General features: G+C 36.5%; 1 protein-coding gene across 1 annotated transcript; it reads right to left on the bottom strand.

Moving 5' to 3' along the window:
- Positions 1-15,211: 15,211 nt before the first annotated feature.
- Positions 15,212-18,006, bottom strand: LOC136053209 (uncharacterized). The gene is given in 2 exon segments (XM_065743911.1): positions 15,212-16,939; positions 17,830-18,006. Coding segments are annotated over 2 exon segments (1,905 nt in total).
- Between the last annotated feature and the right edge of the window lie 7,138 nt (positions 18,007-25,144).

Here is a 25,144-nt window from a genome sequence, read left to right as displayed (position 1 = left end):
CAGAATTTCTTCCTAACAATTATCTATCACAGTCATTTGTAATTAAAATAAATAAATAAATAAATAAGAAACAAATCCTTAATGATCATGTTTGAACTCCAAGTTCATGTGGGATTTTGTCCATAATTCCCAAATCTACCACAAATAAATTAGAATTTTTCAGGAATCTTATCATACTCCTACTATTCATTAGTTCTACTAAATATTCTCACTCGTCAAAAGTTGATTTTAAATGGCATGATCATACTGGAGATAGACACACATGAGAGCAAGAAGTGAAATAAATATTCACAAGAGAGACCCCTGTTAATTTTCCCCTCAAGTGCTAAGTAAAATCATAGTTTAAATAGCTGTGGTAACTACCTTAATTAAGGCAGTTCAGCTGCAATGCCAATTTTTTATGAGAATACTTTGATTCCATTTTATAAACTATTACCTCAGCCTAAGTTTTGAATTTGAAAATCAGTTTTGAATGGCAAAATATTGTTTGTTCAATGTTCTGTTTTCAGAATGCTTTTGTGCTACAAAGACATTTCACCATTATTCTCGATTTCTTCATCTGAATAAAAAAGAAGGAGAAGAGCAAACTTTGATGCATTGTCATGCTGTGATGGGATATGTTTTTTGAAGTCTTTTCATTGCCTTATTGGTCTTTATTATTTAAATTCCTGGTTTATATTTATATGATGAATTGAAGTTTGGGGGGGTGCACCCATATTAACTGCAATCCATCCAGGACTTTGGAGTTTTCTGCTACCCATATTACTTTTGATTTGTGTGGCAAATCTCCAGGTTTGAAGTTTCATTGCAAGTGCCTGAAATCGGAGTAGGATGAGCGTTGTTATTTTCATTGTTTGGAAAACAAAAATGTACCTCTGATAATTTTTGTCTTTGATTACTGCTTCTTCAAAGGATTTAAAACAGAATGAAAGCCTTTGAAAATTTTAGAGATGAAGAGACATGAGAGTTATTCTGTATGCACCAGATAAACAGATGTCTTAGCTTTCAAACTAAACCCAGAAAATATAATCACAAGCTTCATCAGAAACAGATAACAATCTAGGTGCACAGTACTTTACATTTTACTAATGTGCAGTGGGAGAAATAATAATACTACTTCCTTCACTTGTCTAAATATTTGTTTCAAACTAACAGCTCAAAAAACATGTTGGTAATAGCAAACAAAATATGATAAATTCCTTTGAGGGAAAAATATTCTCAGCATAATGTCATTATAACCACAAGTAAACACACTTTGAAATGTATTCGCAAATAAGACACTCATAATGCTGAAGGTCTTAAATTGTGAGTTCCCAAATTAATAGGTATCAGATGTCATGAGTGCTTTTCATCCTTTATAAGAGTCTCACTGAAAAGTTGCAATAAACTTAAGTTGACGTTTTAATCATTCTGAGGATGGCTACATGACAAGAACCTAATCTTAATATGGAGAAAAATGCTTCTTTGGAAATATGTAACACAGTTAAAAAATAGCTGATGATGTGTGTTACTAAGCTAGTTTCTGCACAATAACTTCCATGATCCCTTGAAGAATGGGCAGCTTTAAATCACCCCCTGAAGACTCATGTATGAAAGAAATGTAAGATTTCTTGTATCCCTCTTGGTTCTATGTATGTAGGATGTTAAACTAGTGCATGCACCTGAGCTGCATATAATGGGCAGGGTAGCAAAAGCCACAAAACCTGACTAAATTGATCAGAAAAAAGCCTGAAGGAATTTGGATTTAGTTAAAGGTTTCCTTAAGCTGTACTAAAAGGAACAAAGTGATTACTATGCTTCCAAAACAAGTTCAAGTACATTACCTCCATTTATAAGATGACATATTCCCACAGCAGAAAGTCAATTTACTCTGTAAAATGAAGAAAAGGTATGGACAAAACATAGAGTTGTATTTCTCCAGAAGAAAAGTGAGTTCAAAAGAGGAAGTACCACAATAGAAATTGTTCTCATTTCCAACAGAAAAGAAAATTATAATGAATAGAGTGTTCATAGAAAACAGAAGAAATCGGGCCAGAGAAGAAAAGGTTCTTTAAAAACAGGGGAGATAAGTTAAAAGGCAAAATTTCAGTTCCAAAGAGGTGAGAGAAGCAAAGTCATGACTGAAACTGGGACAAGATGAAAAATCAAACCTTAAGTAAAAAGGATTGTAAGTGGGAAGACATAGAGTCAAGCAAGATACTGCAAAACATTTTAATGATATGTATAGCCAGTATGGAGTGTTGAATAGTATGTCAACTCACTAGTCTTTGAGATCCAGATGTTGCTGTTAAGGCATAAAGGTGGGATGAACAGGACTTCAGTACTAATATTTAAAAGTAGAGGTAATTTGTATTCTGTAAGGCATTAAATGGAAAGATCTGTTAGAGACCAGCCAAAGTATGAGCAATCAAGACATTATAATTAGAATTAACACTGCAACCAGTATAATTTTCAGTCTCTCTCTGGTAGCTAATGATGATTCTTGTTCTTCTGTATACACAACTGTATTGGACAGCAGGCAAGTCTTGGAGCACTGATTACAAGAGTTGGAGTTGGAGAAATCATGAGATTCAGGGAGAATTAAAGCCATTTTAGGCCAAACGTTTGATATGGATTAAATTTGTATTTAAAGGCAAAGTAACCAATAAAAAAACCTACTCTTCCAGCAGTTGCTTCATTGCATATACACATTTCTGTTCAGACCCCAAGGGAAAACCTACAGCTTTGTAAAAAGCCCAAAGTACCACCTACAGCTGTGTCTACACTGCTTTGTCCAGGGACTGATCCCTGACAGCCCAAATGGCAGGGACTGAATCACTATGATGTTGCTTTTCATGAGATTCTCTGATACTTCTCTATGTCTTGGTCATATCTTTTTTCCTGGAAGGTATCCTTGTGGCTGTTATATAAAATGTCGACTTTCATGCACGTATTTTCAGTTTGAAAGGTTTGAAATGGTATAAGGACTTCTGCTGCTGTCTGCAAGATTAATGGTTTTGAAATAACAATTTTAATGTAATGATTTTAAATTCTTTATTGTGAGAGTGGTGAGACATTATAACAGGTTGCCTAGAAAGGCTGTGGATGTTTCCAGCATAGTTCAAGGCCAGGCTGAATGGGATTTTGTGGGAGATGTCCCTGCCTACATCAGGAGAGCTGGAACTAGATGATCTTAAAGGTCCTTTCCAACAAAAAACATTCTATGATACTATCATTTTATGGTTCTATATATAAAAAAATTTATGTATAGAAATCCTGAGGACAGTGAGGGTTCTTCAGAATCCAAAGCCTTTTGAGACAATTAGAGAACTTCTGAGGGATAAGGGATAAAGAACATACAAAACACTGTGTGGTCTGAACATTCAGGAACGATCCATTGAATGATTATTCTCAGGTGGGTACCCAGTTTTTATATTCGATGGAATTAGTTACTGTGTAAAGTAGTAACAATTTGTGTGAATGATCATTTGTCCATGTCATTACTGGTACCATTTTTTCTTTTTTTCTGTAAACATACATCTTTAGATCAAGTCTGTCCTTGATTTACAGTAATGTAGACAAAGCAAAAATCTATTTACATTCATACCAATGGAGGAAGACAGCTGTTATGAGTCAGAGCCCTTGTAGATACTACATTTTTTCTGCTATCATGCCTCAGTGTATTTAAGAACTATTTGATTCATAAAATAATGCAATTTGTATTGCGTGTAGGCACAAAACGAAACATTGAAATCCTGTTCATGCTATCATCCTCTATGCTCATCTTCTGCTTGTCCTGTTTTCTTGGTATTGGTCTGCTCTAATTTCCTTCTGATCCCCCCACTGCAGATCCCACTCACTGGCTTCCTTTCACAGCATCTTAGTCTTACGTCAGCTGAATACAGAAACAAATACTTAAGAGAGACCTTTTCCAGTTCTGTAAATTCTAAAATAACTAATTTTCATTTCAAGATTAGTTTGTTTCATTTGTTTTGGTGTGTGTGTGGTTTTTTCTGCAAGCAAATCTTTAGCCTGTATGTGGAAAGAGGAACGATAACAAATAACTATGCATATAAATTCCTATTCATTGAAAATGAAACTATTATAGCAACATAAAAATCAATGTTTGTCCAATTATTTTCTGCAGGCAGTACAGTACATTGCAACATAGTTTCTCATTAGATTAAATCATAACCCTTCTTAAATACCGTTTTACCAGCTGCTACTGAATAAAGGGTGAAACAAACAGTTTGTAGTATCAGACATGTAGCTTTCTGGCACACATCTTTGCCAACTTTATAACAGCTGTGCATAATGTCTAAAAGAAGTTAACATCCTCCACGCTTCTTCTTCAGTTCTATTGAAATTCATCCTTTCCATCACAAAGTATATCATCATAGGAGCATTTGTGCTAGTCTAAAATAATCTATCTTCCAGAAAAATGTATCAGAAGTCATACACTAATTCTTTGAATTTTTTTATATTCCAATTAATAACAACAGGTCATCAAACATTCTTACAAGCGCTCTAATTTTAAATAATTCCAGGACAGTCTATATTTTTATTATTTTTTTTATTTATTTACATAAAGTTCATTTTTACAGGTGTGAAATAATTTGCATTAATTCCTGGTGTATATTGCCTGTACATGATAGACGTATTCAGAGGTCTGTGAAGACTGAGCCCTCTTGAGTTTCTGGACACTGTAACTCCTGAGGCCAGCCTCAGTTATTTCACAGCAGTGGCATCCCAATAGTTCAAGAAAATCTCAGTTACGGAACAAGTTGCAGATTGTTTTCTGTGTGCTACTCACAGATCTAAACAGTGATTCTTGCTTTGTCCAATTTCTTTGTCTTTCTGTTTTTCTTTCCTGTTTGTAAATTGAGGGTAATAATAATATTTAGTTTCTCCCAAGGGGTTGTTTTGGTTTTTATTTTTCCCACTACTGAATTTAAAGCAATAGAATACTGCTATTAGAAACTGTGAGGCTGAGAAGAATAGACTCAGAAGAATTAAGATTTAGAAAAGTAAAATATTTTGGAATGTAAAGCTAAAGATCAGTGGAGAAGTGGGGAGGAAGAAACCTATGGAAAAGAGAATAGAGGATGAAGAAGGCATAAGAAACGCAAAACCCAGAGCAACAGAGGACATTCATTTGCTGAAGAAAGAATGTCAGGCAGAAACATTCTTGTTGTAAAAGATTGAAAAGGAGACCATAAAGAAAAATGAAAGACATTGAAGAAAGTGGTACTGAATAGAACTGAATGCATTTTACACAATCAAATAAATGAAGAACAGTATTTTTACAAACTCTTTCACATTTGATGACTACTGGAATCACAGATTGCTTTACAATAGCAAATTTTGGCACAGGAATCTCTATCTGCTGAGGTTGTGGGTTGAATTTTATCTCTGATGAAGCTGAAGCAACAGCTACCTGCAGTGGAACTATGATTTTGCCCTCTGAAATTGGGAATTCTCATAAAAAAGACAGTTGTTTAATTTAAACTACGTCAATTTAGGTGCTTAATATGAAAAACTAAGGGTTTAAATATGCATGAAAAAAATACTCAACTTGCAGCATAGTAGATAAAAATCTTGATGGGAGACTATTATTTTAAAATTAAAATCATTTACATAATGGCATATATTTAGACACAATGCTATATGAAACATAAACAAGTTCCCTGCCTTGGAGAGATTTCTTTCTTAATAAGAAATGACAAACAATTGCAATGCTAATTAAAACAGGTGGAAGAAAAGAATACAGATATAGCAAAAAAAAAAACAAAAAACAAAAAACCCACCCTACTGCCCTAAATATATAGTTGGCAGAAAAACAAACAACAGAAAGCAATAACAAATCAAAAATATAATTTACAAGCCATGTTAGGTTGCCAGCAAGACTTCTTGCAAGTGCAAAATTGTGCTGAACATACCTTCATTTTATATAAATTTTTAAGACATCGGTATCTCTGAAATATATATCATTTGAGATACATGATTATTGAGAAATTAAAAGTTTACCAATTCATCTAAGATTACAAGATATATTTTGGAGGACCTCTTTTATTTCTCTCTTGTCATGATCAGTTTTCTAATTCTTTCAAAGCTTACAAGAGCTGATTGTCATCCAAATAAAATATCACATACCCCATCTTTAGCACTGTTTTTCTGTGTAGATACCAAAGATTTCTATGCTTTTAAATTTCAAAATATTATCTTTACTGAGTATCTTCTTTTAAAGAAGAAGTCGGTGGATTGATCCAAAAAATAGAAAATACTCCTTTGCTAGAACCTCGTAAAGTTAGGTTTGTATTCTGTCCACCAGATTTGCTGATTACTGTGACTTGAGTTAATGTTAGTTAATGATCAACACTTCTTTACATCCACAAGTATTGTTCTCTATATTTTTATCTTTATGTATCTTTAAATTTGTATATTTTATAGAATTGTTCAGTAGAACTTTGGAAAGGTAAGCCTCAAAATTGATCCTCAAAATTAACCTTGGCTGAGCAAGTCTGAAGGACTTCCTGGCTGGCTGCACCACAATGGGCAATTTCAGGAGAGATTTTGACTAAGTTGTTCCAAAAAATGTTTCTTGTTTATAATAATTTGCTATAGCATGGCCCTGAATTTTGGAAAAATGGCCAATATACAATTCCACATCAAAGGCATCTGCTTAATTGCCAGGAAAATTACTTCAATATCTCTCTTCCTGACCTGGAAGACAAGCAGGCATCAGAGGAAGGAGACAGAAACAGCAAGCTAAGTAGGCTGCATGTTACAGATGTGGTGGAAAAGGAAAATAGAATGTCATCAGCTGTTTGGGTCAAAGGCTTTCTTCAAACTTCAAGATTTTTGATGTGGATGGAATCCAAGCTAGAAAGTAGGTTGAAGATTCAGAATAAAAGGAGATTTTGGTTAAATGAACAGCAGAACCAGTAGAGTGGAAGAGAAATGAAACCATTACACACAGGTGAGGTGCTTTTAATGAAAATATTTCAAATAATTTACCTTGCAGACAAAACGGTTACTGATATATCTACATGTTTTTGTTAAACTGACCCAAAATGCTTCCTGAATTACACCAAATTACCCTACATTCATCTATATAAGAAAATAGATGGTCTTTGAAAGACTAACCAATAGCTTTGAGTGCTGCCTTAACACTCATTATAAAACAGAGCATTCTTAGAAAGTCAATACACATTTTAAGAACTTTACAGCACATTCAGACTTCACAGAACTGTACATAAATACTGCATATGTACTCACACCATTCTTGATGTCTCAAGATTCTTTCCTTATACTTAATCATCTGAAACATTAAGCCTCATCTTTTCAAATTTTCACAACTGTATTGCCATCTCAATGGCAATCTAGAACAAAATCATACCGCAATTTTTTTATAACTGTGCTTTAAATGCAATCATTATAATTATAAAAACTGTGCCTTTGCAGTAGATGGAGGATAATACAAAGAAATAAAACCAGTGAAGAAATTTTGAAGATATAAGTATGGGTTATGTAATATTTCACATCCCACCCCACAAAAAAAAAAAAAAAAAAGTCCATTTTAAAGTATATGTGAGGACAAAGATCATAAAATAGAAAAGTGATTGTGTAGGTCCTCTGTCTCAGAAAAAAAAACAAAAAAACACCTTATTATCTTCATATTTATCTTCTCAAAACTAGAACTGGTGGATCCAGTAAGAAGTGATGTTACTTATTCCTCAGTCAGAGTACCCTTACCTGTACTATTACAAATCCAGTTTCCTATTTCTTCTCATGTCCATCTCCGTCAACATAATTCCTATGCTAGTAATACATTTCTTATTCCTTTGTGTATTATTATCAATACCTAACCAGCAGTGCCATTAAAATAATGAATTACATTTGGTGTACAATTCTATAATTAAGCAAGCGTATTTCACTGTATCTCCTGCAGGTAAGCTTGCCCTATTTGGAAAGATCTGTTGTCTGTGGTCCTAAATGCTATTTGCCATTATGCTCTCAATAGCAGTACTTTCCTGATTGGTTTCTTCAGGGAAGGTGATCAACACCATAGGCATGCAGTGCATCTATTTTATGGTTTTTACAGCAAGGTAAAAGCATAACAGGTAAGTTGAAAAAAAAAAAAAAAAAAAAAAAGAAGGAAAAAAATGGCCATACATGCTTCATAGTATTATGCTTCTATACAGTCCTTATTTAACATTTCTGTTTCACTTGTCTTTTTCTGGCTTCTGAAAATCAGCTCTGTCACAGCAGAGGAATTTGATTCTGAGAAGAGGCTTTTACTTTTCATTTTAACATAGTCTTAGAGAACAACTTTTTAGTTTGTATTCTAATTAAACACTCCCAAAGTTCAAGAATTAGAGAGTTTGCTTCATCTTTAAACAGCTGGGTTCCCAGCTGGGTTTGTGTAATGACTTCACTAATTTCCTTTCTTTTAATGTGTTGTTTCCTATTGGTTAGATGCATTGTTTGGAGTTAGAGTTCCTTTGCAAACAGTACCGCTTCCGCTGTTTTAGTTATCCTGCAGTAGATTCTATAGCTCTGATTTACGAGCTAACCTATTTTATCTAAGTCTGCTTTATGATAATCTGTAATGGTTTTTAAGTTTTCTAGTTTTTCAACTGCTGCTTAGTTTTCAGATATTTAAAAAAACATTCTTCCAAGATAACATTTGGAGTTAACAGAATGCTTTCACATATAATAAAATGTCTTTAGGCTAATTTGCTAGAAACGTTAGCACCCTCATCACTAACTTTCTGTGTGTGACTTAAAAACTGTATATACTGTTTTCCACAAATACTGTCTTTCTAGTAAGAGAGTTTTGGTGCTTGGGGTTGAGAAAACTCAATGTTTTAAGCTTCTGAGAAACGTAGCACTGCAAAATTGTAATGTTTGCAGATTGTCCTTAAAATTTCCATTTTTATGAACTTGTATTCTCTATTGTGAGAGACATACTGCACTCCATGCTACAACTGGACACGTTAAATATTTTTTGTATCATAACACAGTGCTATAACTTTGTAATGATAACATTTTAAGGGTGTGTATAATTTTTTTTAACTTTGTAGAAGTCTGTCAAGGCAGAACTGTCTTCTGAAAAAAAGAATGATTATTATCACTTTTGCAATATCAGGATCTACAGCTTGAATACTACCCTACAAAATACTTCAGAACACTCCTGTTTTTTTGCTGGGTTTTTTTTTTTCTTTTTTTTTTTTTTTTTTTTTTTGTAACCATGTTAATTAAAGTTACTATTCTTACTTCACAGAAGGGAATACCAAAAGAGAACAAAAAACAGTGCTTTGCTAAATAAATAGCAAAGCTCTAAATGTCTTTATTCTTGGTTTTCTTCTTTGGTACTTTAATTTGTCCCCTCTTTTCTGTCTCACACAATATGTCAGAGTTCAGGTAATTGCACATTACTTGTTAAGTAATCTGTATTATTTGGCCTCCAGGAGAGCTCTATCTTTTTTCCTGAAGTCAGATAAGAAGTCAAAGACAATCAGTGGAAAAGAGAGAATTTCACAGACCTGCTGGCTTTTTTAAAGCCACAGCCAAAACAGCAGTTCTGAAGTGCCCATCATACAGAAGAATCACATGGCAAAAAGATGGTGAAGCACATTACAGCCCTTTTGCTGAGGACTGACCCTCATCCTTGCAGACCACACTGACTCTTACAAGCATTACTGCCAGAGCCAGACAAGTGTGGAAGAAGGTTGACTTAAACATTGCCAAGGTGAAATCTGTTTACTTTGAGGTCAAGATCAGGCACTTTTTGGCTTTTTTTTTTTTTTGTCAGTTTGTTGTTGTCAGTTTGTAACTCAAACTGCCCTTCAGATGCTCTTGCTCTTTTTCTTGCTTGTCCCCCCCCTACATGCCAACATTCTGCTTTCAATTTTGATCTGATAAAGGAAAGTTTTTACCTGAAGATGTTATTTTAGACTGGACAGAAGGCAAGGCTGCCAAAAATCCCAAGACAAATAAAAATCCCTGTCATCCTTTTGTGGAACAAGCACAAAGGCCAGATTTTGAATTGCTTTAATTTAAATTCTGTGGACCATGAGCATGTTGAATCTCATGTGTCACTCTGAAAAGTTGACTGATTTCTCATAGCTACTATTTATATAATAACTATCGTAAATTTTTAGAGCTCCCTTATGACAATGCATTCTGCTACTGTATTAAATAAGTTCATCAGGATATTACCAAAAACTCAAGAACAAAATCATAGAGCTCCTTAAAGTACTCTGTAGTCAGCAATATAAGTATAGAATTTTTTTCCACACAAATTGTGTTTCTCTGTTTGAGTGGTATATGAAAGCCACAGTGTGTGCTGTAAAAGGCAGAATTCTCCTGTGAGGTATTTATGTTTTATCTATAAATTATTGTTTTCTAAACTAGATGGTAATAATTATGTTTATTCTGAGAAACCAAGTATTCTCATGACAGTGTGGTGCTCTTATGTTTCCTTCCAAGCAAAAAATTGCAGCCTATGAAACAAAAATACAGTGTCAGGCCAGAAGGTGCAAACCTTTCTTCAGACAGGCATATTCCTTTTTTGTTTAATTCCTTTATGGACCAGCTATGCTGCGAGCTGCCACAGCTCGGGCTGACTCTGCTCAGAGACAGCAAGGATATGGCTGGATTTATTAGCTCAGGCAAAACTGCAATCATGGTTATCCTGCCACCAAAGCCATGTGAGGTCCAGCAATGGTAAAGTAGCTTTCATTTGGCAGGGAGGCTAAACAAACTCTGGAGATTTAAGCTGGTTCTCTGATGGCCAGAATGGATGTTTCAACATTGTATACCAAAAATTAAAAATAGGACAGCAGTTTACAACTACATAAAGATGACTAGGATCAATTAGAGGTTGTTTGGGAAGTCTTCTCTACTAAATTAAAAGAAGGCTGAAGAGAACACTGAAGCACTCATTCCTTTTCATCCACACATTAATTGCTAGATTTTTTTCCTATTTTTTTTTCAATATGTTTTCAGCTTGGTGCTTTCCAAAAAAACATGTGGTCTAGTGGGGTCAGCCTTAGGCAATGTGAGTACAGATGATCACTTCAATCTTGCCCTTGAGTTATGCCCAGGCTGGCTTTTATTTAGCAGTAGACACTGCTTTATTACTCCCCTTAACTCAAGTTCAACACAGCTGTGACAACCTGAGCTAGCTCCTGTAAGAGGGATTCAAGCCTCATCTTCCAGAACAGTGCCCCTTTATCACTCTTGTTAAAGTATCTTAGTGTCTAAAATAGTGTACTGAGATAGTATGAAATAGTCAGTAAGGATCTCTCTTCTCAGAGGACAAAGATCTGAGGTGATATTTTGAAAAAGATAAGATATATTATTGTATAATATATTGAGTCTGTAACTTAAATGAACTTGAAAAAGAAAGGCATGCCTTGGAGACTTAACAAGAGAGAATCTAATTTCTAAATGTTCTTTAAACACGATCTACATGATACTATGATCAGACCAGCCAAGTTAGAGCTACTGTTCATAAAAGAAATTTCTACATTCTTCTTCTCCTCCTAATCCATTTGTATTTTTGCTGTCCAACAGTCAAATGTATTCGTACGTTCACTAGAGTATTATTTCAAATGCATATCTCCATAGTTACTGTTTACAGTATCCTTCTCTGCTTAGAGTCCTTTGTCAATTAGCTTATGCATTTGAAAATAATGTCTATTTTCCAGCAAAAGCAATTCCTCTCTCTGATTAGTTAAACATTTAGGGTGGCTTCTTTGGCCACCTAAAGATCTATTTCTTCAGCTGTCTACATTGGTCACACAGTCTATTCTAGTTACCTAGGCTCCCTTTCTATAAACTGTGGAGTGAAACATTTGCAAAAATGATTGATTCAAATTATTTTAGATGGTTACCTTAAGAAGTCTAGAATAAGACTCAAGAAGAGATGAACGCCTACACCTCCTCTCACAAGTGATATCTTATATTTTCATGTCAAGAAGCCAAAGCTGTGAGAAATATAATTGCATGGGCTCCAAGATACTGCTTACCCACACTCCTCACAGATATTCCAAGCCTGACAAACCCCAGAGCTGGAGCAGTATTCAGAATTTTTCAACTCTGATTCTCTTTTACTCTTACTACCTTGATGAAAATAAATTCATGATTAGAAGAAGATGAGTTAGATCAAACTTTCTTTTGATTTTGTTGTTTGTTTGTTTTTTTTTTTTTTTTGTAGGCTAAGTGCTCTCTGAAACATCATTTCCAGCTGATATTAATTTATGTATTAGATCTTGAATACTATAATACTTTGAAAAAAAATCAGAATTTTCTCTGCTTCCATGTTCTTTCCTTCATAGAATCATAGACTCACCATGGTTGGAAAAGACCTCTAAGATCATCCAGTCCAACTATCCACCTATCACCAATATTTTCCACTAAACCATGTCCCTCAGTACAAAAACTAAATGTTTCTTGAACACATTTGAGGACAGTGACCCAATCACCTCCCTGGGCAGCCTGTTCTAGTGCCTGACCATTCTCACGTCCTGCATGTGGCATAGAAGGTAGTAGTCAACATGGCGTGGTGACTTCTCAAGGATAAACTGCTCTAATATTTTTTATTTCTATCTCTATACATTTTATTGCTGGTCTTCTTAGACTCTCAGTTAACTTAAATTACACTGTCTCCAAAAGATGTGACCATACTAAACTAGAAAAAAAAGCTTAAAGAAAAAACTTTGTCTTTTTTGTAGATGTTCTCCACTTCCCATAGGCATAATGACAATCTCTTGAATATTTTGAATTTCAAAAATAAAAAAAAAATAGAAGAAATTAAGTAAGAGGTTAGAGAATCGTGTCTATGCTTGGATACTTGTATCACATAAAGTAATCTTTTCTTTTAATGTATTTGGTATCTAATAACAGCCCTTGCTGTTTGCACTGTAATAGAAACATTTTATAACAGTTCCAGCATCAAAATGTACTAGTATTTTTGCTGTCCAACAGTCAAATGTATTATTTGACTAGACATTAGTGTATTATGTCAAATGCTTGTCTCCATAGTTACTATTTACAGTATGCAACACCCAGCACCATCATCTACCTGATCTGTCTATGGTGCATAGCTGAAGTCGTCAGATTACATAATGCATTTTGTACAGGAAATGTTGTACAGGAAAAAAATGAGATAAAAGACCATACATGGGCCATAATTCAAAATTCCCATTTGAATACAGATTTTCAAACACCAATGTTCTCATGAAATAGAAATGAAAGAAAAAAACCCCAACAATTTAAAACCTAAAATGGCCCAAGCCTGAAATAAAGAAGTTACCAAAGCACAAGGTAAAATAAAGAAGCATCTGTAGCCTCAAGAAGTATCACTTCTGAATGAGTGCTTTAGTAAGCTGTCTATAGTGCAAGACATTATTACATCCTCTGTCTCTGTCCCAGTAAATCTTAATTTAATTACTGCATAGTGACATATCTCCAGCAGAAGGGTCCTCGGTCACAATGTCCATGTATTGCACAGCATATGAAGTTTTTCTTTACTTCTTTTATTCATTCTTCCTTAACATGAGGAAATAATTAGATTAGGTCTTCCTTTTAATGGTCTGGTACTTTCACCTCGCCTCCCTCTCACGTCATTTTTAAAAGAAAACAGTGCTAAAACCAAGTCCACCCAGTGTGTATTCTACCTAGAATTTATAATGGTTTTTATATTTTACCTTTATGGAAATGTTAAAAAGAGTATTTAAACTTAGTTTTTCCTAAATATATTATACTAACAGGAAATGTGCCCTTTTAAGTTATTTTTGCTCAAAGCTACTTATAGGTCCATACGCACATCTTAGTCTAGAAAACCTGGCTTTCCAACTACAAATCCTGTGGAATTTTTGCCTCATCAGGGGATGTGGTCCATAAAAAAATTAGCCCAAATCTACACAGTGTTTTTTTAATTGAGACAGGACTAGAACGTTTTCACCAAATTCCCAGGTCTAATCTTGATACAATGAACTCTCTCTACACAGAACATTTTTGTTAACAATGCAAGAATGCAAGTTCATTTTAAATGTAGTTTGTCTTCAAGCAAATAACAGATAAATCTTTTCTGGCTTTGTAACTAAAAGTTTACTGGAAACATTGCAGAATACAGCCACATAGTACCTTTGAAAACATGTTTTATGTTAGAGCATATAGACTGAAACATTTTTCACTGTTCTATGTTAAATCATGCATTCAGTTGTTTCCATTTATACTGCATCAAAGCAGTTGAAATCCAATTGAAAAGTTTCTTTAGACAGCCATTGTGCAGGAACATGATGTCAATATTAATAAAGGCTGAATTTCCCCTTGGCTCACTTCTTACAGATAAGCTTTTCAATAATACACTGCTTGCACCAAAGGTCTGATGGGACTGGGAATAGTAAAAAACACTAATAAAAGAATGTTGAATGTTTTTATATTAAATTTCCCCACAGGCAAACTGAAAAGCCTACTTAGAGTACGCCAATCAACATGGCACTTATTAAATGTAACAAGAGTCCTGTTACAACAGATCTTTAAAGCCCCTAAATATGAATTAGAAAATAAAGACAAAAGACAATTACAGATGTATTTCTAGACTGAAGCCCTGGACACCTTACCTGATACTAACATGACACTATGTTTGATCTTCAAAAAGACTCTATTTTAATCAGCCTACAGCTATATTTTTACTACTGCTATTTACTGCAGTTAATTTTATCCTCTCAATTTCCAGACTTTTAATGTACATTGCTGTTTTTGTGTTGTCGTGCTGATAGATCTGGGAACGAAATGGCGCTGGTGCTGCCTGATGTAAAGAAACTGCACCAATGTGGTGTGGCAAAAGTTCCGCTTTTATTGTCCAGTACATCTCCTTATATGCTCTTGATACCTTCCATGGCTACGCCCCTTAGGGTCTGCCCCTACCTTATTTGCCAACCCCGTGTCGCCACATTTTCTCCTTTTGCTTTCTTTTATGGCTACTATTGTTTATACTTAGTCAAGCTTAGCCGTTAGTTACTGTGGTTACTGTGGTTACACCCTATTGCTTTATCAGCTACTACATCTCCCACCCCTATGCCTATATCTAGCGTACTATTCTCTGAGAGGACCCTAACAGCATACACCCTGAAATCCCCGCATTACGCCTATACATGCAACAGTCCTCTCAGGCAAGCCTTGCCCTGTTACATCGCGATTCGCAAAGCTATCCTAACTAAAGCCTATCCTGCATCCTGCGGTACTCTTCCTGCCGGTGAAACATGACCTGCATCATTTGCTGCATACCGCGTTGCAGACACTGCAGGAGACAGGGTAAGCAAAGCATAATCAGCAATACTACCATGATTCCTGAACCAATTACAATCAAAATATTCTTTAGCCATGGTCCTGTACCTCCGAATAGATTTGATAACCAGTTACCCAATGGGTCGTCTTCAATCCCAATCTTGTTCACATGTTCCTTCAGCCAGTCCAAATTCTTATGCATGGATTCGCTATGATCACTCAAATTGAAGCAACACATGCCGTCAAAATCTTGGCATCCATGTCCATGAGCAAGCAGTAAGAAGTCTATGGCAGCTCTATTTTGAAGTACAGCATGCCGGACTCCTTCAACATCCATCAGCAGCTCTGACAGAAGTTGAGAAGTCGCGTTGGCTTGTTTTACCGACCAACATGCTAGTCGTTCAATCCTCTTGAGTGCATGCGCCGTTCCAAAGAAGGGTAATATGGAGGCGAAAATATGTGCTGTAAGATCCCAGAGGCAAACCTCATCTCCACAGTCCTCCGTCAAGTGCTTAATTGATCTCTTCACCTTATGTCTCTCGCTATCATGTCTGGAAGTCATTACCTTCATCAGTGCTCAAGTTAGATTCCCTAATTGATCATGTCGAGGGGAAAGTATGGTTAATTTCCCTATATAGCAGGGGCCTCCAAGGGGGTTTCTTGGAATGGCTTGCCATGCTCTATCCCCACATATCAGAAATAATCCCGGTGGTAACGCTTTCGCCATGATATTGTTCCATACTGTGGGGGGAACCAGTGGCATTGGTCCCCAGCAACACTCATACCCCTGTCTACGGTTACAAATTTGTGTGCTTGCATTGCCGCCCCCAGGCAGGGTAAAATTATGTTTGGTTCCATTTGGGAAAAATACTGCCGCCTGCTCAGTATAGTTAACACAAGATGCTGAGTCATTCCCATCTGCATAATACATTACGGGAGCAGAGTAACCACAATGTGGCCCCCAATGCCTGTAAGCAGGATGGATTGGATTGACCAATGTAAAGCCCATGGTTCGGTTGAGACTCGGTATCCAGTATGGGTTTTGAGGGCTCATAATCTGCAGTAATTGCTCTGAGAGTGTTCCAGGCACATGCCAGTGTCCCCATGAAATGCAAGCAGCTGGACATTTCCACTCCCCATTTTTCCATACTTCGTTACCAACACCTCGTGAGCCAAGTAACCATAGTTCCGGTGGATCATGAGGAAGGGTCACATTCAACATTCCCATCAGGCACCTTACTGTATCTGACCAATTAGTTATGTTCTGTTCTACTGTTGCCATGAACCTCATTGTAATATTGCGTTCACAACTCTTTTTCCCTCCATATGGTTCCCAATCTTCTAGCCGCCAACCCCCGGGGGTCCCAATCAAACATGTTCTAAAGGGAGACTCAGCTGACTGTAAACTGAGGCAAAAATCTTTCTGACCCGTTCTGTTTGCCCTTGTGACCCAAATATTCACAGGCTGCTGTATAAGGTGGGCTGCACCAACCAACTCAACCCTTAGAACAACAATAACAACACAACACCACCCCAAAGGTAACTGGGTTATTCTCGTCAGCAGCAAAGATGTCTTATCTGAGTCGATCTTGCTTTCTTCTTCTGAGGTGTCCATTGCAGGTCGTGGCGTTGGTCTTGGTTTTCCAATCAGTAATTCCTGGAATTAAATTACTCTATGTTCTTTTTAGAATCGACATCAAGATCAGGTTTAACTTTCCTGGATGGCACCCATACAATTTGTCCTGATTCAACATTTTTAACAGTTGCATAGCCTCTGCCCCAAACCATAATGGACCACCCCTTTTCCCACACTCCCTGCTCTGTTTTGATTCAGACCAACAGCCCCTCTTCAAGAATCCACGGTCGCCAGTGTTTCTGGATTGGTGTTCTTGAGTTGTCCCCTCTCTCGAAATGGTTCAGGGCATATAAAGCACGTGCTAGTAATTCGCTCTGATATGCAACAGGGATCTTACCCTCATACCCTTCCCCTTCCCCAAGGGCACATATTTTATCCTTGAGAAGACGGTTGGCCTGTTCCACTATTGCTTGGAGTCTGCAGGAATAGAACAACCTCCCCTGCCCAAACCCCCTGTACACCCTACTGTACACCCCCCTGTACGCTCGTCTGTGTCTTTGAGTCCTAACCTTCGGCATGCAGCCGAAGTGGTCTGTTTCTCTTCTCTGGCTGCTTTAAGGGCTCCCAAGATCAACCCCCAAGTTTTAAGCTCAGCTGCCTTCTGCATAGACATGGCATGCTGAGACAAGGTTGATGTTAAAAGATCCCATGAGTCAGGTTCATAGATCTTCACCAAGGAGGTCAGTAACCCTTCTCTCTGGAGCAGCGTTAAAACAGCTGCAATGTCCTTCTTAGAAGGGGCAGACTTATCACAGTACTTCTCACAAAGTTGAAGCAATACCTTAATCACGGATTCCATCGCGGCACCTGGGACACTCCACTCCCCCGCCACCTTCCCCGGCGCCTCGTAGCCCACGAGAACCGAAGGCTCACTGTCAGATCCTAAGCCCCAGAGGGTGGCCAACACTCACCTGGCTCTTCCACTGCTTCGCCACGGTGGGCTCCTGTGTCTGTGTCGCAGCCCGCCAGCAAGCAGCCAGCACCGTCACACGTGCCTGATCGTCACACGGGGCACCATTTGTTGTCGTGCTGATAGATCTGGGAATGATACGGCACTGGTGCTGCCTGACGTAAAGAAACTGCACCATTGTGGTGTGGCAAAAGTTCCACTTTTATTGTCCAGTACATCTCCTTATATCCTCTCGATACCTTCCATGGCTACGCCCCTTAGGGTCTGCCCCTACCTTATTTGCCAACCCCGTGTCGCCACATTTTCTCCTTTTGCTTTCTTTTATGGCTACTATTGTTTATACTTAGTCAAGCTTAGCCGTTAGTTACTGCGGTAACTGTGGTTACACCCTATTGCTTTATCAGCTACTACATTTTTGAGACAGGATTATTTAAAATTAAGCAAAGTCAGTAAACAAGGTACAATACCTAACTAACTTTGGATTGAATAGTTTAAGAAAAACAGAAGAATGTGAGGAGTGGATGTGGTAATAGAAGTTGGACCAATTAGACCGAACACTTACACTTTCTAATCAAACATGGATGACTGAGCACCTGAAAAACATTTCATTGTGAGGATTACATCTGTTTCACAAAGGCTCATCTCTTACACCTGAATGTAAGCAATATTTTCACCCTGTCAACGAAGTGACAAATATATTAAATCTGTCTGTCTTCTGAGATTGCATACCCCAATCTGAGATTTTGCCTTGGGCATAGCAATAGAAAAATAAACTCAATTGCTAAATATAGGGTCTATTTTCTGCAGATGGAAAGAGAAAGGAAAAAGGATGCTGGACCTTTTTCAGGATTGCAGTTATTCTGTAAGTTATTCTGTAAGAAACTGGCTTAATCTCAATAGCTGTGAAAAATCTAAATCTCTATAAAACTCAGACAATTCCTGTAAGAGTTCTGGCATTTATGTTGGTTAGTATTTAGTAATTTGGAAAAATATGTACATTGTATTAAATAGAAAAGAAAGCAATTAGATTTTTACTTAATTCTCAATAACACCTTGTATTTGAATCTGCACTATAATATAAGTAAGAAAGAACAAGGCAATGGTTATTAAAGTCTGTCTTGTGGACTCAATAGTTTTCTAAGTTTGTCACATGAAAATGTAAATGTCATTTAAAAATGCTGACAAAACACTAAATATGTTCCTATCATATTTTGATGAGTCTGCACTGAATTCCACCGGGAACTTTTAGGTGATTTCCTATTTATGTTGGAACATATGATAAATAAACAATTGCTTTATGTGTCACAAAGAAGTTACACAGTTATTAACAGTACAGGAGATGGTATTGCTTTTAAAATGTTATCCAGGCCATGCAATATCTTGAAAACTTAGATTAGGAAAGCTTTGTTTTCCATATCTATAACTCTAAAAATTGTACACCTTTTAGTCAAAGTTTGCCTATGCAAACATTGCAAAGTCATTCTACCATTTGTAGGGCTTTTCTTTTTATTTTATTTTTTTAATTGTAGATTTGCAGAGTCAAATTCGATTGTGTAATCTGTGCAGTGCTGTTAAAAAGAGAAATGTTTCCTGTTACTGTAATACAGGAAAAAAATATTTCATATTAGTTCTGTTTCTTAGGTGGAAAGAAATATGAAGACTAATCAAGTGTGAAGGAGTTGATTCTCACCCTTGACTGCTCTCATGAAACTCCACCTTGAGCTCTGGGTCTCACCACCTAGAAAAGACATGGACCTGTTAGAAGGAGTCAAGAAGAAAGCCATGAAGATGATCAAGGTGCTGGATTACTTCTCTTAAGAAAACAGGGAAGGCCAATTGAACTTCTGCATTCCTACATGGAAGATCCTGAGATCTTCCACATACTGATCTGATCTGGCTATATCTGGAGCATTTAATCCAGAATTAGCAGAACAAGGCTCCAAACTGGTTTATTTGTTTATCTACATAGATATAAATGTTTGTCTGGTTGCAAACACTAAGGAACTAATTTAAGGCAAGTCTCTAATATCTCTGCAGTGTTCAGAGGGCTACACATCTTCTGCAAATAGATTTTTGAAATTACCCAGGAAAATTGATACCTACTTCTTGGAGATGATAAAATGTGAGTTTAAAAACTTTGATGTTTGGGAGAAATAGGCATTCAGGATACATGGCGGTCTTAAATAGACTGTTAGGATTTCAGTTAAATTTCTGGAGCACTGATGGAATGGAAGAAGTGGTGTGGCATCTTTGTCTTGAGTTAACAATCTTTTCTATTGATATTGTTACTTTATGGTGTACAGATGCCCCAACAAGTTTTCCTTTGCAATTTTGATGGGTTATTTTGTTTGCTGATACCTAAATTCTGTGCAAATACGTAAATGATTTTTAACAGTAACCACATCAAAACCAAAAGTTTAGGATTTTCAAAGCCAAGAGAAAGGGCTATATTAGGAACACTTTACCAAAACGTAAGATAAACTTTTCAAGTGAGTGGGATGGCCTAGATCTGTGTTCCTATAGCAACTAGCTAATTATTCCATCTCCTCTTCCCCTGTCTTCGTGTGCATGTAAACTTTCTTTTTTAGCATGTAAGATCTATTCACCATACAGGAACTACAGAGAGTTGGCATAAATGTGTAGTGGTGCCAACTTTTTGTCATAAACTATTTCTGCAAACTGAAATCTAATTTAAATCTTCACCATAAACTAAATCAAAGAGTTTGCATTAAAAAAACAGTCATATCACTTTCTTTAAGGAGCAAATCTCCTGAATGCTTAAATCTCAATTGGCCGTGCTAAAGGCAGTGAAGTACTTCCCAATTTTACACAAAACGTTACTTGCATCATATTTTTAAAATCATTCATTAGCTTGAAATTATTGGCTACATATAATTTTCAAAGAGCTCCTTATAATTCTACTGCCACAAGCATTTTAATTTTTAGTATAATCAGAAAAGTCATTGTTTTGTTAAGCTTGAGAGTTTCCTCATTTATTCACTTTCTGGGTAAAAATTACATCATCCTCTGACTGTCTGATATGGATGTAGTGGAGGAAAGAGAAGTTGTTAGTAGATTAATGGACTCACCTTTCTCTTGAAATTAGCTACTTTTTTTGTTATCAGCACAGAATCATTGCCTGATGCAGTGTAGCAGGCTACCTGCAATGGCTGCAGAATCTAAGTGGATTAGTGTTTGGACTACTGCTTTGCACTCTTCAAGATTCTCTTGAGAAAAGAGTGCAAATGTTCTTAATGAGTTATATTTGACATCCTGCGTATACAAAAGGAAGCAAAGAACTATTCAGCTTCCTGCTATCTATCAACAAGAAGTCTTGATAAAGCTACTGCAGGGTGACTGGCTTGCTCAGGCCTGCTTAATGTCATGGAAGTAGAACATGTTTTATCACTGACTCATTGTAAACCTGCTCTTAGAGGTTCTTGGGGACGAGATTTATTTATTTATTTATACTTATTAACAGCTAAACATTATGAATATGATTATATTGCCTCTTGACCATCTGCTTGGTTGCCAATTTTGTTGTTTGTGGGTTGTCTTTTTTGTTTTTTTCTTTCTTGCTATTTTTTTAATATCAACACTGCAAAATGTGATGAATAAAGATAAAAATTTGATGTACTTGTACCAAATTAGAATTTAGCCTATAATGTATGCATTGTGTATTCATGAAGGTCAAAAATTTCTGTAAAAATAAGATACTGTTGTTCCAGTTCTTTAACTGGAAGTTCATATGCTTAACTGAGGGTAGCTGAGGAAAAGGAAAGGGAATCTTGGCTGAGAAATTCCTCTTCCTTTCCTATTCCAGGTTCCTGCTGGGGGAAAGAAGAGGGGGAGAAGGAATAGGTACCTTATTTAACTATAGGACTGATGTTTGTTAGACGACAACCCTCCTCCTGGGATATCAATGAGAAATGGGAAGTGAATGTCCAATTGATTGTTTAAAAGCCTTGTCTATTCTCAGATGCCACTTCCAAAACATAAAGTGATAACATAAATAGCAGCAGAAAAGGCTAAGCCATCTTTTACTTGCTGTAAATATTAGATATTCATATATATATATATTTTCAAGTTAAGACATTAGATCTTTCTGTCTCCACTGGATGCTATGTGATAATAATGTGCTCTCGTTTACCAGGATGACCTATCTGTTCTTTGCAGGACTCTAATTATAGATCAGAAAGGAAGAAGAAAATGCCCTCCTCAGAAATATATTTCCAATTTTTTTTTTTTGTTGATTTTGCTTCAGTGATCTTTCTTATGGCTGTGGCTTTGTTGGATAAGATGATACTTAGTTTAAGAATATCATGCTATGCTAGTGACATTTCCTTGTATTTGTCTGCCTCCTTGTATTTCTCTGCACAGATAATGGCTTTCCTACAGGAAATGAATCTTAACTTTTAACCTCCCTTTTTTATCCGTGCTAGGACAAAGCAAAAGAAAAAACAACATCTTTAAACACTTTCCATATGCACCCTAAACGTTAGCTTGTCTTTCTGAAAAGTTTCACAGCTTTCAGCTTCACAAGATCCAGATATGAAAGGAAAAAGTGTCTGACAACATTCACAGGAAGACAGTAACGGTCTCATGTTGCAGTTGCACAAAGGTGAAAACTTATTTCATGTTAAGTATATCACTAATGCTGTTGATAGCTTCAAGTAACGATTTTGTCTATACGAATAATAAATGTTTACGAAGTTAAAACAGAGGTTTTGCAGTATTATTTGCACATTTCTGATCTAAATGGAACTCCAAAAACAGAGGGAACAATTTGATTGGTAAGAAGTTAATATCATTTAGAAGGTTGTATACAAGTAGTGTAGACATATCTTTGGTGTACGGTAACATATAGATTCCATTAGCAAGAATCTTCCAATCAAATCAATATGTTTAAAAATCTTTGTCATAGGTCAAAAATAAATCACTGGTTCAGTGAAGAAATTACTGATGAAATTACAAGAATATTGGTCAGCCTCTATTACAGTAGTGGTTTCTTATGACCTTAAATCTATTGATACAAGGATTTATGCAGTCACAGGTGATTCAGAAAATTTGAGAAATTCAGCTTACTCAGGTGAGATGTACTTATTCCTAGATAAGCACAAATGCAATAGAAGTGGCTTAAATAAAAAATCCCTAACCTTGCTTTACTTTATATTTGCCCTGAACTGAAGTCACCACATAGTATTGAGGAAAAGTAACAATTAAGAGTCTTACAGTTGTCTTGACACATGTCTCTCCTTCTTTCTCCCTTGATAAACTGTATTTCTTCTTCTTCAGCTGCATTATTTTTTGTTAGAAGCTACTACTGGACCTGTAATCCCATGTTCTTGCTTTTTTAATGTTCTGGGAACGAAAGAAAATGGTTGTGATTTGAGAGCATTGAGACTTAGGCATTCTCTTCTCATTCAATTGATAATAATTCTATGTTTGTTGTGTCATTTTTATAATTCATCTGGCTTCTGACACTATAACTAGCTACATTATGATTACTAAGAAAACAAGGTATTCATTTAGCTAGTGACACACAGGCACTAACTCTATAGGATCCATCATTTCTTCCGTGTTCTCATTTTTGAATTAGAAGGCTTTTTGGTGCATGTTAGAGTGACTTTTGCAGCATCTTATTTAGTCTGAATTATACTTCTTGTTTTGAAACTCTTGTCTTCCTCTGAGTTTGTTATATTTTTTTTCTATATTTTCCTCAATATTTTTCTGTTTGCATTTTCTTGACACACCTCAACATAAATATTAATGTCACTAAATTATCTTTCTTCAAATTCATTTTCTATCCCAAAAGGATACCAGCTATTCTCTCCATTTTCATTCCTTAATTCTTCAGGTTCATTGGTTTTACCAAAATGTTTACTGTACTTTATTTAAAAAATTATCCTAATTAAACCTATAACTTGTTTTACGATCATACAAAGCACTGGAACAGGCTGCCCAGAGAGGTTGTGGGGTCTTCTCTGGAGATATTCAAGACACACATGGACATCTACCTGTGCAACCTGGGCTAGGGAGCTGCTTTGTTAGGGGAGTTAGACTAGATGACCTCTAGAGGTCCCTTCCAAACCCTACAGTTCTGTGATTCTGTGATTTGGAAAGGATCTTAAAAATCATCTGGTTCCCAAGCACCTGCCATGCACAATGACACTAGATCAGGTTGCCGAACGCTCCTTCCAGCTCCTTGAATTCTTTCATGAATGGGGTATCCACAGTTTCTCTGGGCAGCCTGTTCCTACATCTTGATGCCTTCATAGTGAAGAATTTCTCTATTTAAAATATAAGTCTATCTTTTAGTTTAAAATCATTCTTCTTTGTCCTGTCACTACACTCCTGACAAAGAACACCTCCGCATTTTTCCTGCAGGCCCCCTTTAAGTACTGGAAGTCCACTATATAAGGTCTCCCCACAGCCTTCTCTTCTCCAGTCTGAACAGTAATTCTCAGCCTTTCTTCACAGGAGAGGTGCTCTAGCTCTCTGATTGTATTCATCACTGTCTTCTGGAGTTGTTCCAACAGGTCCACACCTTTGCAATACTGCAGTCTCCAGAGTTCCAGGGGGAGTGGAGGGGGAGAATCAAATACTTTCAGCCTAGCTAAGTTTCTTTTGTTGCAGCCCATAATAAAGTTGATTTTCTGAGATGCAAGAGCACAGTGAAAAATTCTTCTACAACTGCAAGAGGGAGAGATACCAGTAATACTGAAGAATGGAAGCTTGTAGTAGCAAGGACCAACAAGAAACCTGCCTTGAAGCCTGAGGTGCCTTTGCAGAACCGCTTCACCATTCAACATGTTGAACATGAAAAGCCCATCAGCCAGGAGGGGCACTAAAAACATCCTGATCTTCTCTGCTTTTAACAACTACTGCATTCAAGATAAGAGAATGGCTGTATTTGACTCTCTTCTGAAAAGCAGAGGCACTCATTTGCTGACTTGATCCACTCTCAAGAGAGCTCTGCTGCCTCCCAGATGTTCATATTAGGATCATTGCTGAGACTACTAAACCTTGTAGAGCCCAAAGAACACCATGCATTGCCTTTATTTCATATTGGCACCAATTATAGCATCAAGAGCAAACCAAGTCATATTATGAAGGACTACAGAGCCTTTGGAGCAGCTGTAAGAGTCTCTGGAGTACACTTGATCTTCTTATGGATTCAAGAAGTTAAAGGAAAAGACATTGACCATTGACTAGTCAAACATGGTTGGTCAATGCATGGTTATGAGACTCTTGTTATATCCAGAGATTTGACTTTTATACCATGTGACTCTGTTGGAGAAACCTGGTTTACAGGA

Source organism: Cyrtonyx montezumae, unplaced genomic scaffold, assembly GCF_038088225.1.
Source record: "Cyrtonyx montezumae isolate F1298 unplaced genomic scaffold, pur_monq_1.0 scaffold_3, whole genome shotgun sequence".
NCBI lineage: Eukaryota > Metazoa > Chordata > Aves > Galliformes > Odontophoridae > Cyrtonyx > Cyrtonyx montezumae.
The sequence above is the reverse complement of the archived record's forward strand: the minus strand, read 5'-3'. Positions and strand labels throughout refer to the sequence as shown.